Genomic DNA, 14,865 nt, shown 5'->3' with positions numbered 1-14,865 from the left:
CAGCCCCAAGACTTGTCCGTCCTTCCCCCAGCTGCCCCGTTAAACAGACCTGGCTTTGATGAAGACCTGGCCAGAAAGTGACCTGAATCAGACGTAACTAAAAAGGCTGCCACACCTCATGCAGTCAGCACTGCTCTCCTCCCAGCTGCAGCTCAGAAAGCTTGGCTCCTGCCAAGAGCTTCTGACTGCGTCACTGCGCCTGCTGGTGCAGAGCAGTGGTCAGAGTGTCTGGAGTTGCTTCCCATTCTCTTATGCAACAGCTAGAGATAGAAAACTGCACTTGGGAAACGCATTTCTGCGAGAAGCTAGGCCACGTGTGAATCTGGGTCAGTTGAACATGGGAACCAGAGTCAGGGCTGATTCACAAACCTTTTCCAGAGGAGACAGCCTGCACGTAACGCAAGAGCTCAGCAGTTGAGAGAGTAACAGGCACACGGTGACTCAGGTTCAGCCCCTTCAGATATCGGAGCTCCCCAGAGCAGGCTCTCCCCCTCCAAATCCCCATTCCTTTCTACAGGAGCTGATGCACTTTGCATATGAACAGGCACTGACAAAGAGGGAAGGACTGGTGCCCTGGTGACTACACCCCTACACAGGAGATGTGCATTGGGGTTTCAGCCTTTGCTCCCATATATATTTAACAATTTATTAAAGATGGGCAGTATCACCACAGCAGGCTGCTCCTTCCTGCTCAGAATGGCAAGAGGTGCAAAGCTCGCACGAGGAGGAGGTGCTCCCAGTCCATTTCTATCCTGAACAAGTGCTCTAACCGAGGGAAAATGCACTTCAATTGCCTCTCCCTTCTGTGACTAGCCCATAGCTTTGTTTCTCGTAAATGCTTCCGTTCAGTGAGTTGAACAGAACAGCACAGATATGGTTAAATGATGAAAAATAACATATACAAATCACTAGCTCTGCTGGAATTAACAGGCTGCAAGCAACGAGTGGTGACCTGGCACTTATGGACATTCCCAACCCTTTACAGCTAATATTCTCTCTCTGATCCTTTAAAAAACAACGTAGATACCTCAATTCCTCCTAACGCATTTGAACTACTTGTAGCAGCTCCACCTCTCCCCACACACCGCCAAGACGAACTACGTACATTGTATGGACATGGGAGACACGATCTCTTCGTCCAAGTCATCCACGTCATCAGTCATGATGAAGTGCGAGGGGTTAGGGCGCGGGGTGCCCATCCAGCTCTGATCGATATTCAGCGCTGACGCCAGCGTGTGGATGCCGGGGTTGTTGACGATCTGGAAGCCGCAGAGCAGCTCTATCTGCTGCCAGCGATGCAGGCGCTCCCGCAGCGCCGCTGTCACTTCACTCAGGGCTTGTCTGAAAACAAGGGTCAAACGAGGGACAATGTAGAAATGGAAGGAAAAGCACAATACATTGCCTGAAAGAGGGAGTCTGGCGGTTCAGCTTTGCATCCTAACGCTTGAGACAGTTTTCGTTCCACATTCAAGAATAGAGCAGTAACCTTTAAAGCAGTAACAACTGGGATTTCCAGGGATAATCACCTAAATGCCGCAGCCTCCCAACTCCTTAGGAAAGGCCATTTTCATGGGACTTTTAATTGCTCTGCACAACTACGATTTCAATTTTACACACATAAAACATAATTGATTAAAAGAGGCGAGCCCGACCCCGTCTAAATAAAGCCAGCAGAACCCAAAGGCAAGCCAAATGAGACCAAGAGCACCTGCACAGCCCACAGACAGTACACTCGTGTTTGAAATACAAGAGAGGTTACAGAGGAAGACAGAATAAAGGGAGACATTAAGTAGATACTCACTTTGCAGTTAAGATTTTATGATCGACATCATCTAGAGATGAGCTGTGAGCAACATGAAATGTTCCAAACAGGGTGTTTCGCTTCTTTTTAATTTTTTCAGCCTGGAACATTAACAGAAAAAAGGTCACAGGAAGAAGATGACCTTATGTTTCCTCCAGGACAAGAACATCCTGGATGGGCTGAGACAGAAATAGTCCTGCAGCTGTTAGCACACATGTAAATAGTGTGAATTTTCTTTTTACTGAAGGATGTCCAGTAAATTCTTCCTAACGCAGTGGATGAGGAAGCAAGTAAGCAGGCTGCAGGTTTCATGCTCCTCCTTGGCCTTTCTGATTTCCCAAAAGTCAGAGGGAATCGAACCAGCTACTCCATGTCTCTTGCTTGGTCTTTCTCATGAGAAAACTATAAAAGAAATAATATTAATGCCCTAGGGTGGTTGTGTTTTGTTGTTTTTTTTTTTAACCTTCCCTTTGTCACTGTGTGTATTCACAGCTGAAGTCTCCACACACAGATCTTTGGTTCACAAGATCTGGTGGCATTAACTTGAGACTCACAAAAGACAAACCAAGGACATGGACGTGACATCTGACACAACAGAAGTAAACCCACTGAAATGTGAAGATGTTCATAATAAAAACACATTTAAGGCAGACAAATTTTCATAAGCTGTCAGTTTTGACTGCTGTCAGTGTCCACAGAGACGAATGCATGTTCCAACAGCTTCCCTGCAGCTCACTGCTTTTTAGTTGGCACAGAATTTATTTTCACTGGGAATAGAGAGACGATGATTGATCCCTACAGTTTGCATGCACATTATAAATTTTGTTTCCCATGCCTGTAAAACATTATAACCTGTAAAGGTGCAAAACTGTCTGCTTACTGACTGCACCACGCACAGCCAACGACTAACACTGCACCTTCACGGGACTGCAGCCTGCTGAGTGTGGTGGGGAGCTGACGGCCATGCCCACAGTCAGTGCCTGCAGCTCAGCGAGAGGCCATTGCTTACCACTGCTTTTAGTCACCTGCTGCACTTGAAAAAGGCAGAACTAAGGCATTGGATATGATGAAGTCAAGAGCCACAGCCACGTAACTGCATCGTGTCTTTCACCTGAACAATGTATGGAACTACAGGACCTCACACTGATTTTTTTAGCACTGTTGTGCGCTAAGGCTTCTGGCATGTCGTGACACAACAGACGAACACGGGAGTGGCTCACTGAAAGGAAGCGGGAAGAAGATGCAGAAGAACACACTTTTACACAAGTTTCATTTCCCATTTCTTCCGGCACCGCGAGGGGAAGACCTCGGACAAGGACAGTGAAATTCTCACCCCTTCCTTGGCCACCAGGAGCTGCTTCTCTGCGTTCTGCTTCTTGATGTTGTAGTACTGGACCTCCACCTCGTGGGTCAGCTGGAGCCACTTCTGCAGGGCCTCGGGTGCAGCCCAGCTGCAGTGAGACTCCAGCTCCTTCTCGGCGTTCTTGAGCGCCATCCGCACCTGGGGAGAAGCAGACGGGCGGTGGTGGAGGGCAGGGGACAGCCGCTGCCCGCAGCGCTCCGCTGGTGACCCACCGGGCAACTGCTGGGGGCGAGCCCAGGGCTTTTGATGCACCAGAAAAAAAAAAAAAGAAAAAAAAAAGACTCCACACAACTTAATCTTACTCGTGACAGGAGCTAAAGGCAATAGGAGAGGTGGCATCCTGGTACTGTGAGCAGGTGGCACGGAGGAGTGCGAGGTGGGCAGCCATCCAGCGCTCCGCTGGGATGACCAGAACAGCGCACAGTGCTTTCCTTTCATCTCAAAGGTGAGCTCCCAGCCATCCAGCACGCTGTTTGGATGACCAGAACAGCCTACAATACTTTCCTTTCATCTCAAGGGTGAGTTTATTGGTTTTTTTTTTTTTTTTAAAGTTTCTCTCAAAGACATCCAGCAGCTGCAGTGCTGCTTTGCCTCCCCGCTGCAGCGCTGAGCGTGTCCTTCTCTGCCCATCTGTTAGGGCAGCTCCTCTGACTCACAGTGGCACAGACGGTAAATCCTCCAGAGCTGACAGCACCATACGCAAGTCAGTTAAAACGGAACGAGACTTTAGGTAAGGATATTCAGAGTGCTTATCTCCTGCCTCTAGAAATCTCTGCAGTTTGCTGCCTGCCTTCAGATCTGCTAAAACCCACAACTTCTCCTCCTCCCGAAGAAAAACTGCTGACAACACCGTGCAGGCAACTGCCTCCTTTCACTGCAGCTACTGAGCCAAACAGAGGGAGCTTGTCAAAAGACAACTTTCGCACTGGAGCAAGATGACAAAAATATTTAGACACAAAACATGTGCTACTTGGTCAGAAAAAGAAATGCCACGTCTGGAATCAGCAGCTCCTGCAGCTTTCCTGGGGACTCTCCTTCCCTCGCAGCTCGTCTCCTGCACACACTTATCTTGCTGGGGATCAGGATGATTACAAAATTAGAAGAAAGTGGGTGATAAGCAGGTTGAAAACACCAAAAATTGATATACAAGCATTTAGTGCATGAAGAATTAACGCATCTCTTTTATTACACGTGACGGGGAGGGACTTCAATACCGCTAAGCCCTGCTCACTTGTTCCACATCGGGACGGCGACTGCAGCTCAGCCCTGCTGCGCCCCGGGGGCGATGCAGCCCCTCGGCCACGGGGCCGCCCCTCGGCCACGGCACCTCGAAGCCCAGGAGGGGCGCGCGTGGCTGGGTGCTGTACAACGGCCTTGCTGCTGACACAGCTCCAACCCCGAGCACGCTCAGGTGCTCTCACCGCCACGGCAAGCGGCACCCTGCCAACGCCGAGCGCTTGCTGGCGGCACACGGTCTGGGGTCCAGCCACAAGACAGCGTGCCACGTGTGGGGCAAGGCCTGGGGAGCTCTGCAGAAGGCCCGGGGAGCTCTGCAGATAACCCGTTCCCTCTTTCTGGTCCCTGGGGCCTTGACCTAACGAGCACACGGTCAGTGGGACCTTCAATGCCTGTTCCCCATGGCTCTGTTCACACCTGCCTTTAGCTAGCAAGGTGCCAGCGCCTTTTCATTTTTGAACTAAAGATGTGCATTTTTTAAAGGATTGCTCAAACCTGAATCTTTTCCATTAACACGTTGTTTAGCACAGTCGCTTTTCACCAAATCCAGCACAAGCACAACTTCTAGCAAGCCAAAAGCACCACGTTACACTCAAATACTTTCATCTCATATTTTATGCTGGAGTACCTTTGCAGAGTTCATCTAGAAGTAGCCAGGGGGCACCACAGAAGAGGTGAGCTGCTTATCATATCCGTTTTGTGTATGATTTAGCCTTGTTGAACATAACATGGCCTAAGTCATTCAAAAGTTGCAAATCCAGCATCACAGACCTCAGGCCAGTCTGTTTTTTCCCCTTGGATGTCAGCTGCACCGAGTGCTTCTCCCAGTCCATGCAGAACCCTGATCATGATCAGTAAGCGCATGGGCAGACAAGAAATCTGCCCCTACGTATCTGGGGTAGAGGTGTGCTCAAAACGCTTCCAATGTTCTTACGGAATTATGGAAAAGGGAAGCAGCCAAGGATAAGTGGTTGAAGTGAGCCCTCGTACAGCAGTGTTCACAACACAAACGCTGACATGTCTGCAGAGGGGAATCCGTGCAAACAGACTGTGTGTATTCTCCTGCGGAGATTTCTAAGGTCTCAATATGACCACTAAGAGCAACAAATGCTTTCTGAATCTGAGGTCTGGGGTCATGGTTTGGGTGGAGTATGACCTAGTGAGAAGAAAGGGGATCAGAGTAAACACTCTGGTATATATATATACGAGAGCCCAGCCCCTGAAATCTACTGGTTTTTAATCTCATATGCTGGACTCCAGCAGGAATACTGTTTTAGTGGTAAGAATCAACTGGTGCAAAAGAGGGTGTTGTTCTAATACTCACTGGGACCCAAGACTATCTTAAAACCAGATGAGTTTACGGTCAGTGGGAGTGACTGGTTAATTGTATTTGTGGTCTAGAGTTCATTGGGGTGGTGATCGTGTTATAACCACACAGTGGGGGTCAGGTGGATAAAACCAATACTCACCCTTGCAATGCATCCCTCACGAAGGCCTCTAAGAAACAACAGAGTGGTTAAGTCATCTCTGGCTTTTCAGATATCTTAACAAATGTAAAGTGGAGGGGGAAAGTGGAATGGATGGCGCTCTACCTTCTCCAAAGGTCAGGAGCAGTTTGGGTACAAGGGCTACGGGTTAGGAGAGAAGGGCTGTATGTCCTCACTGAATGGCCCCCGAAACAAAACGGCTGAATTCCTGGTTACATGAGTACAGATGTCCAAATGCATGCTCTGAAATGGAGCTCCATGAGTTTGTGGAGAGGCTGTATGACAAGTTAGGAGGAATGAGACCAAGAGAGCAAAGCTTGTCACAGGAGTCTGTGGGTGTCTGAACTGCTCTTACTCCAACGAGAGAGGAAGAGGAAAGGAAATTGGCTGATTGCTGACTATTTGCACACTTCAGCTACATTGCCCCATGGTTCCCTGGCTACCGGTTGACCCAGGACAGATGCTCTTCCCTTGTCAGTGGGAAACTCTGGATTCTCGTTTCATTTTCTTCCCCACCCTCCATGGTGGCAGAAAGACTGGACAGGGCTGGAAGGGCATGCTGATGGCCTTAGAACAGCCGAGGTACTTGCTTAGCCCATGCCATTCTGGCTCACAAAATTTCTGTTTAAACTGATCTATAAATTAAGGTCAGATAAGAATTTTCTCTCAGGTGAAATAGGAAGGAGAAATCGGATTTGTGTTTTGGACTTTCGTTGTAGGTTTGGGCAACAGGTGGTTTTGAGGTAAAAAAAATATTCTCTCTAGGCCTGTGTTTCAATCTGCAACATCTTCCTGTCAGTCTAGATTTAAAACTAATGTTTTTGAGAATTGCATATGACCTCTAACCTATACAGATTCTAATCTAGAGTTAAATTTCCTTGGAAGAAGATTTCCTTTGTACACCTCTGTGACACAAGGAAACACAGTAAGAACTCATTCTACATTCTTCCTAAAACCACAAATACAAAAGAAAAAAAGAAAGAGTTTATGGTTTGGAGTGGGGGTTAGCGGTCACCAGAGGGGTGCAGCTAGAGGCCAAGTTCAATGCCTCTCCTTTTGGAAGGCGCGCTGGGATGACGTGATAGCAGCACGTCCCTCGAGACAGCTCCTCTACTGTCCCTGCCACCCAACGCGCAAGCAGCGCTGTAACTCCTTATGGGGGATGTGTAACGTGAAGTGGTGGAAGAAATGCGTGGATCTTTTCCTCCACAAAGGGGAGTGGAAAAGCAAAGGCAAAAAGCGTCAGAAGCAGAACATCACTGGATTCCTCAGAGGGAAGAAGCAGAGTGAGGAGCTGCCTACTGCTCTCGTTGGCATGTCTAAATGCACCCGTGCCCCCTTGCTAAGTGCCCCTCCGCGACCCCTTACCTGCTCCAGCTCCTGCTCAGCGTATTTCTGCCTGCTCAGCTCATTCTCTGTGCCCTCCCGCAGCTCTCGGAGCCGGTGTGCCTCCTGCTTGGCGATGCTGATCTCATCCTGTAGCTTCTTCTCCAGGTGCACCTTTTCCACCTCCACAGAGCGATGTTCCTCTTGTGCCTTCTGCAGTCTGCAAAGAGAGAGCCCGAGAGCCCAGTGCTGTGCACAGCGGGCTGTCCTGCACCGCAGTGCGCCCGCTGGCCAGCCGCAGCCCCGAGCAGCCCCGATCCTATTCACTCTACGCTGGTGTGAACAGAGATCGTATTTGAAAAGGCAAGGAGAAAATTCACCATGCCTGAGAAGAAATTAAGTTGTCAACTCTGGATTCTCACCTTTACTTCATTTTTTAAAATGCTCACTACTTTCATTTGAATTTTCAGTGTATTTACAAAAACCTCTGCCTTTAATTAAAAAAAAAAAAAAAGAAGAAAAAAAAACAGGAGGGGAAGATAGGCCTGAGCAGGTATGAATACACAGATGGGACGTCTCCATGTTCCACTTGCAAAAATGTTCAAATTTAGACAAGTCTTAATCTTGCCTGGAAGTCATTATTTTTCCTCATGACAGGATGAAATCGTTAGGGATTATGTATGGCACCAGAAAGTAATAACAGACTACCTGCACCCGTTCAGGAGGGTTAACCATTCCGCTTGGGAAGCCTCAGCCCGCTGCGGGCCGTGACACTGCAGTCACTGCGAGTTGGTTCAAGGTTTCTGTTGTGTCTTCACTTTACGGGAGCTGCACTATCCTAGCACTATTGCTAGCATCAAGAATGAATCTGTCCTGAGAAGAGGCAGTGAGGTCTCTTGTCACTGCCACCCAAACAACCTCCAAGTGCTAGCAGCAGGGAAGTGGTTGAGTCACCAACCCTGGAGGTCTCCAAAAGACACATAGATGTGGTGCTTAGGGGCATCGTTTAGTGGTAGACTTGGCAGTGCTAGGTTAACGGTTGGGCTTGATGGCCTTAGAGGTCTTTTCCAACCTGAATGATTGTGTGATTCTGTGATCTGCTCCCCACTCAAGCTGGTCCTTTCCACACACACCTCCGGCCCTGCTTAAGTAGCTGCTTCTACAGAGCACTCCATAAAATGAAAAGGAAAAAATCCCCGAAAGCCACAAACAAAATCATCTTAGCCAGCAGTGAGTATTCCAAAATGCGAAGATCTTCTCCCACTCAAGAGATTCAACATCCAAACTGGAGAGCAAGGCAACGGGGCGATGCGCAGGAGTGGCAGAGCAGAGGGGACGGCGAGGTTCGGCTCCGGGTGCCGGTACCTGCCCCGCACGTAGCAGAACGTCTCGGGAGAGCAGGCAAAGGCAGCGCCGGCCTCAGTAAGCAGGGCGCTGGTGAGCGGGGTCCCTGGGGCACCACGAGCGGAGCACGGAGCAGGGATGAGCACGGCCCGGCAGCAGAGCACAGGCTGTCGGCAGTGACCGACCGCAGTCTGCGTGCTCCCGCTGCTGAGGCTCATCCTTGGCATACCGACAGCAATTCAAAACAAATCTGGACGGGCTGGACTCTCAGCAGCCATGATGTTGGCTCTCTTCTTGGAAAAGGTTTATTTTCAATTTACAGCTCTGTTGAGAAACTCAAATGTTTTTCTTCACGATTTAAGGAGATTTTGCCAAGACATTCCAAGTTTTCAGATAAACCCACGCTCTCTGCCCTGTGCATCATTGCTAAAGCTCTTCCACACTAGGGCTGTTAGAATCCCAAACCACCAAAATATCTCTGTTTAAAGGAGAAATTTCCCTATGCTATTATGCAGAATTCCTTCCCTGGGAATTTTATCCTTAATATGATTTTCCAGGGCACACTAATACTCTGTTTTCCCTTACTTCTGTTTTTTTCCTAGCAGCAGAGTCCATATTTTCTTACGCTGGTTATGGACAAAACCACACTTTGTGCGTTCCCTCTGAACGTCTGTCTGTGCAGAGCGTCTGATTCAGCCACGCCGGTTCACGTGCACTGAACTCCAGGAGACACCAAGGTGCCATCAGAGCTGCACCCGGGATAAGGGCACGGAACCAAGGTGCATCGGGGGCTTCAGTCTGGGAGCACGGTCTTCAGGCGGACGTGCTAAGACATGAACTTTTCTGTTTTGATGGGTCACTCAGCTGAAGGATGTTCTCAAAAGGTATTTTGAACATGAACAGAAAATGGCCCTTTATAAATACATTCCCTTCTCTAGTCCTCAAGAGCACATTGGGGTTGTCCATCAGGTAACAGTGCCAGCAGTCAGTACGTGGCTGAAGAAGGCATCGTGTACCCTCCAGAGATTCCGGCTGGATTTCCATGAGCTGGAAGAGGTTAGTTCAAGCAGAACTTCCTAACTTCTACCCAGGTCCATGGGAAGGCACCGGGTGGTAGTTTTTGCCACTTTTACAGCAGCTGAGCTCCACGGCCAAACCTTCCCAGTAAGCGAGGCTGAAGAAGCGAAGGCTTATTCACCTCTTCAGGAGAATTCGTTCAGTGTTGGGCCAAGAGGATGCCAAGGGCCTGGAATCTGCCTCCCACTCCCTGAGCTCAGTGCCCTCTGCAGAGGACAGCCCCTCGCAGAGCACGCCCTGCAGAACCACCACAGGGTGCGCTGGTGCAAGAGTCGAGCTATGCAGAGCACGCATGGTTCTGTGGTTCCCCTGCCTGGCTTTGCAGCCTTAGTTAAGCTTCCCGGGCCCATCTCCTTCTTTAACAGATGCCCTCCGCAGCAGGGCCCAAGGCTCCCACATCGCATGGTGACACTGACATCCCGCCCGGGCACCACTGCCTCGGGCAGCTGCTGCAGGAGCTGGACACCGGGGAGGAATTCCTGTGTCCTGGCTGCAGAAAAAAAAAATATATTCTCTGGGATATTTCCAGCCTGTAATGTAAAATTATGCAAAGCTTTGTGAAATGAGCCGTGGATTAGAACCAGCTCCTCAGCAGATGGAGAGGAAATGCAGCTTCTTCTCTCCTCAAGTTAAAAAAGAAAGGAGGTCACGTATCTGCACCACTGATACGCAGCAGTCTGTTAAGTTTCCTCTCTCCATACAGATACCAATTGATGCAATCGTACTCTCCTGGCAGTGAAAGGCTTTCAAACATCCCTCACACACGGACATTTCCCAGGAGGCTCTTTCCCTTAAGCAAGTAGGTAAGAAAGCATGCTGTGGTCCAGTGTGTGCAGCGCACTGTTTCCGAAGCCTCAGCTGTTTGTAAAATTCTCCACTGCGGATCTGCAACCTTAGGATCCTGGCATTTGTACCGGTCACCGGCAACGCCGCCCCCAGGCAGCCAGCGTGTTACTGGGGCGGGCTCCGCTCTCAGAGACGTCACCGGGAACGTAGCTGTCAACTTGCACAGCAGCCAAATTAAGATTTATCCTTCAATGTTACGTTTAAAATTAGTAAAAAGGAGAGCTGAAGTCTACCGTGCTCTGCTACTTGACAAATCTACCCTTAAAAAAATCTTACTGCCAGAAAACCCCTCTGGTTTGTCATCAGCAGCCTTGCAAGCTCTTCCTTCCCTACAAGACCCCTGTGCACACAGGGAGCCTGCTTTTTCAGCCCATTCTCTGACGAGCAGCTTTACTGGAACCACTGTAATAATTTCTGTGACTATAGGTTACATTCCTTAGGCTACGGTATTTTGCCAAAGTGCCTACAGTTCCCCCACTCATACTTAATACCCCCCCACGTGTTTTTTTTTTCATTCTTCCAGGGAACACTCCTGGATTAGGTATTACTGTGCAGGCAGGGAAGCTCTGACATCTACACGCAGCTCGAAGAAGAATCCAAGAGAGGATGTGTAATTCCTCTCCTGACTGCTGCCACTCTATCAGTACGCTTCCTGATGGCCAAAGCCCGGAGTGAAACAACCTGGATGACAAGTTCTACGTGAACTGGATGACTTTACATGCCTTTAAGAGGCTCGTTTTCCCTTTTAGGTGCAGGCTTACACTGTAATCTTAAGTGTAGAGGGGAAGTCCTGTTATATTTTCAACAGGAGTCGGACTGGGAGTAGAAACCACCGTACATGTCACTGCTGCTATACACCTAACTGTGGTAAGTGCGTAGGAAGTACCTGTTTAGAATAAGAGACTGCAACAGAACTACGAGTGGCAGAGCACTGTCAGGCCCTGAAGGAGCGCTCGAGTCAGTTGTTCTCAGTTTGATGTTTTACACCTTAAAGCACCGAACTTCCAAGGGGAAGGAGAGCGCTCTCATGTGCCAGCAACAACAAAAATGTACGGAGTCAAGATCTCCTCGACACTCAGAAACAATTTTTTAGAGCCAGCAATCAGAGCAGAACAGGAACTAAAAAACTAAAACTAACATAAAAACAAGACAGAAAGGAAATGAAACTGCTCGTTAGCAACCTCCGGGTGAGCACACACAGCCGTGCTCGGCTACATGTCACCATGCCCTCGGGTCCACCTCTCAGCAGCGTGCCAGACGTCACTTTGCTCAAGTGGCTTCAGTGCACAAATTCAGGACGCCAGTAACGCCAGGAAGTTCTTACCACTCAAACCTTCACATGGTACGCCATAAGAGCACTGGCTTAACTCAATTAACACTTAACTAACCTCAAAAGAGCAGGTCAAGTGAGCATGCACACATCTTCATATGCAAACTGGAAAATTAATTTGAGAGCCATGCGCCCATTCGGGCTATGGAGACCGGTTAGCAGGTTTGCTGCAACTGCTCGGGAAGGTGCCGACTGTGGTACACAGCACCAGAAGGCGACTGCCACACTAAAGGATGACAGCTGGGAAGAAAGTCTTGCTTGAGATCTAAACGAGGAATAACTTTGCCGGAAAGATCACCAGCTGAATGCTCCAACTGGGTGGACACAGAGAGCTTACCTTTCCTGAAGGTCATGGAGAGACTGTTCAGCTCTGTGAAGCCCCTCGAGGTCTTTCATCATCTTCTTCATGTGCTCCTTCGAGTAGCGGTTCTGGATGTAGGCGAACCAGCAGCCACCCACTCCGATGACAATAGACACCACCAGCATGAAGTCTTTCAGGTGGTTGTGACGAGTCACTGGAAGAGAAGCAGAGACACCGCTGAATTCAAAAAGAGAACAAACGATTAACTCTGCCGTTTTTTGCTTGCACCGTAGCTGGATGCGCGAACTTACAGTGGTGTTGGAAGAAACTGTGACCCAGGTGCCACGACAAAGGGAAAAGATGAGCTACATCAATACTTAGAGAACAAGGACTGTGTCAACGTTTATTCAATTTGAATGGGGAAGCAAAAAAAAAAAAGTCTGAAAGATGAAATTCAAAGTTTTATAACATGCCTGGAGTTACATAACACATGATAGCTGCCATGTATGAACCATCGGAACAGCTGTTTTTAGGGCAATACCACGCAGATACCAGAGAGCACAGAGGCATAAGAGGTAAGAAAGCAACTTTGTCGAAAAAATCTGACTGTGATCCCAGAGAAGAGGGAGATCAAGTTTCAAACCGCCAAACAGTTTCCATCAGAATTACAACTCGGTGTTGAACCCCTCCGTTTTCAACACTTAGCAGAACAGTTACTTCAAAGTGTGGATGCAGGAGAGAACAGAAGAAAGTAACTGTTTTCTTAGGTGCTGAAAAAACAACAACTCCAAGAACACGTTTGAAGCAGATTTTTTTTTTTTTTTTTTACTATTTAGCAAATCTCGAACAAGGAGGTACCAAGAAAGCTACAGATGAAATGATGAGCTCAGTGAAGCTAGCCGTGATTCCATATTCAGCCGCTACCCCAGTTACAGCAACCCTAATTTCTTAACCCTAATTCCTTTCTGTTAGAGGTAGAGCCGTTTTTATCCTAGCTTTGATATCAAGATTTACGTGCCTCAGGGCAGCCACACGTGGGGCTCAGCCGCTCCATACAACACTCGAAGTACCAGCAAGCCAACACGGCTTCTCAGCACAGGTTCCTCTAAAACTCCCTGAAGACCCAGAGGTTTTTACATCAGCGTTCATGCAGATGTAGAACAGGAAGGTGAGCGTGAGTGAGGGTTTATGTGAGAGCAAACCAGCCCCGACACTCTGCTTGTCATCTCCGGCTCCCGGTGCTCAGACGAACACCTCCAATGGGACAACTTAGGTTGGCAGCCGAAGGGGGAATTGAAAAAAAGTTACAGGCAACCAGAGAACCTCTTTGCTTCACCTGAAATAGGAGCAGAGGTTTTTAAACCAAGAGCTGCATGCATGCAACCTCCCCACTCTCCTTGCTGCCCGTGAGAGGAGTTAACTGGAGACGGCTCCGCTGGACTCGGGGCCGCCGGCTCCTCGCTGGGCTCTGAGACAAGCGCGGCCAGCAGGCAGGGCGCTGACACCTCGGCAGGGCTCAGTCGTGGAAGTGCCAGCCAATTCATCAATGAGATCTCACAGCTACTCTGAAAGGAGCCAGGAACGCCACGTCCTCTGAGTTGATGCGACAGCCCTCCTTCTGTCCTGCACCCGGGCTGAAGGAAACCTCAGCTCCGCATGCACGAGACGCGCTGCACCCCGAGCAGCACGGGAGGCTCCCCACCCCGGCGTGCAGCCCCCTGCAAGTGGTTTGCAGCAGCCAGCCCTGCCCGAGGAGCAGCGTGCCGTGCCGTGCCGTGCTGCCGCCAGCAGCCAGGCTGCCAGCTTCTGTCCCAGCTTCTCCACATGCTCCTCCATGCACGCGTGCATGAAGGCGCATTTGAAGGCGGCATTTGAAGGATGCATTTGCAGGCGGCAGCGCAGAGCCCACATCAGCCCTCAGCGCCCACCCAGGGGCCCCGAGGCAGAGCCAGCGCAGGGTTTGGGGCGAGCCCCGAGTCGAGAAGATCTCGACTTTCACCTCTGCTTCGGTCCCTTCCTTTCCATGCACTTCGGTGAGGACCTCAGATGAACTTGCACAAATGGACTAAGCACAAGCTGCCGGCTGGGCTGCAGGTTTCCGAGCACCTCTCATTTCTGGACCCTCACACGTGGCGCTGAGAACATTTCTGCAAACCGCTGCTGGAACACTTCCCGGGCAACTTCCATTGTGTCCTTGTGAAGCCGGCTCCTTCGGCTTTAGCAAAATCCCTCAGCTTTCTGTTTTCAGGTAAGAAGACACGTTGAGTACTTTCTCACGAACTGAGCAGGACGAAGACGACTGCGGTGCTCTCACTGCAAGTTTCCCCCAAAAGCCCTTCCACCTCAATTGGCGTTTTAGAGACTTGCGAGACTTGTTGATCTCACTAAATTTGAGATGGATCTCTGCCAACAAAATGTTGACACAGTTTGAAGTAACGCGAACACGTTACTGCCTTCCCAAGTATTTCAAATGTAGAGCAGAAAGGCCTCCAGGGCCTCAAATTCATCTTTGCTACCTTAAAATACAATTAGCAAACATTTTTTGAAAGAAAAAAAAAAATCCTCCCTCAAAATGACAAAGCAAATTTAGGGCTTTCACTTCCCTTCCTTTTAATTTGTGCAAGCATTTAAAAGCTTTCATAATGCCTAGGTCTAAGCAGCATCTCGGCACAACGCGAGAGGGAATTGCCTAACTGGCCCTTTGCATTCCACATGGGCGTTTATCACCTTACACTCACAGTTAAGGCTCTGAAA

The 14,865-nt window shown here is 49.3% G+C and overlaps 1 protein-coding gene across 4 annotated transcripts in view; it reads right to left on the bottom strand.

Moving 5' to 3' along the window:
• Positions 1-14,865, bottom strand: part of STIM1 (stromal interaction molecule 1) — a 94,658-nt gene that overhangs the window by 15,206 nt on the left and 64,587 nt on the right. For all 4 annotated transcript variants that reach the window (XM_080564626.1, XM_080564627.1, XM_080564628.1 and 1 more), the window contains 5 exons: positions 12,148-12,325; positions 7,256-7,433; positions 3,135-3,302; positions 1,802-1,902; positions 1,106-1,341 (listed from right to left, as the gene is read on the bottom strand). In XM_080564626.1, coding sequence (XP_080420752.1) covers positions 1,106-1,341; positions 1,802-1,902; positions 3,135-3,302; positions 7,256-7,433; positions 12,148-12,325 — 861 coding nt within the window. The remainder of the gene's footprint in view (positions 1-1,105; positions 1,342-1,801; positions 1,903-3,134; positions 3,303-7,255; positions 7,434-12,147; positions 12,326-14,865) is intronic.

Source organism: Anser brachyrhynchus (genome assembly GCF_964034855.1).
Source record: "Anser brachyrhynchus genome assembly, chromosome: 1".
NCBI lineage: Eukaryota > Metazoa > Chordata > Aves > Anseriformes > Anatidae > Anser > Anser brachyrhynchus.
The sequence above is the reverse complement of the archived record's forward strand: the minus strand, read 5'-3'. Positions and strand labels throughout refer to the sequence as shown.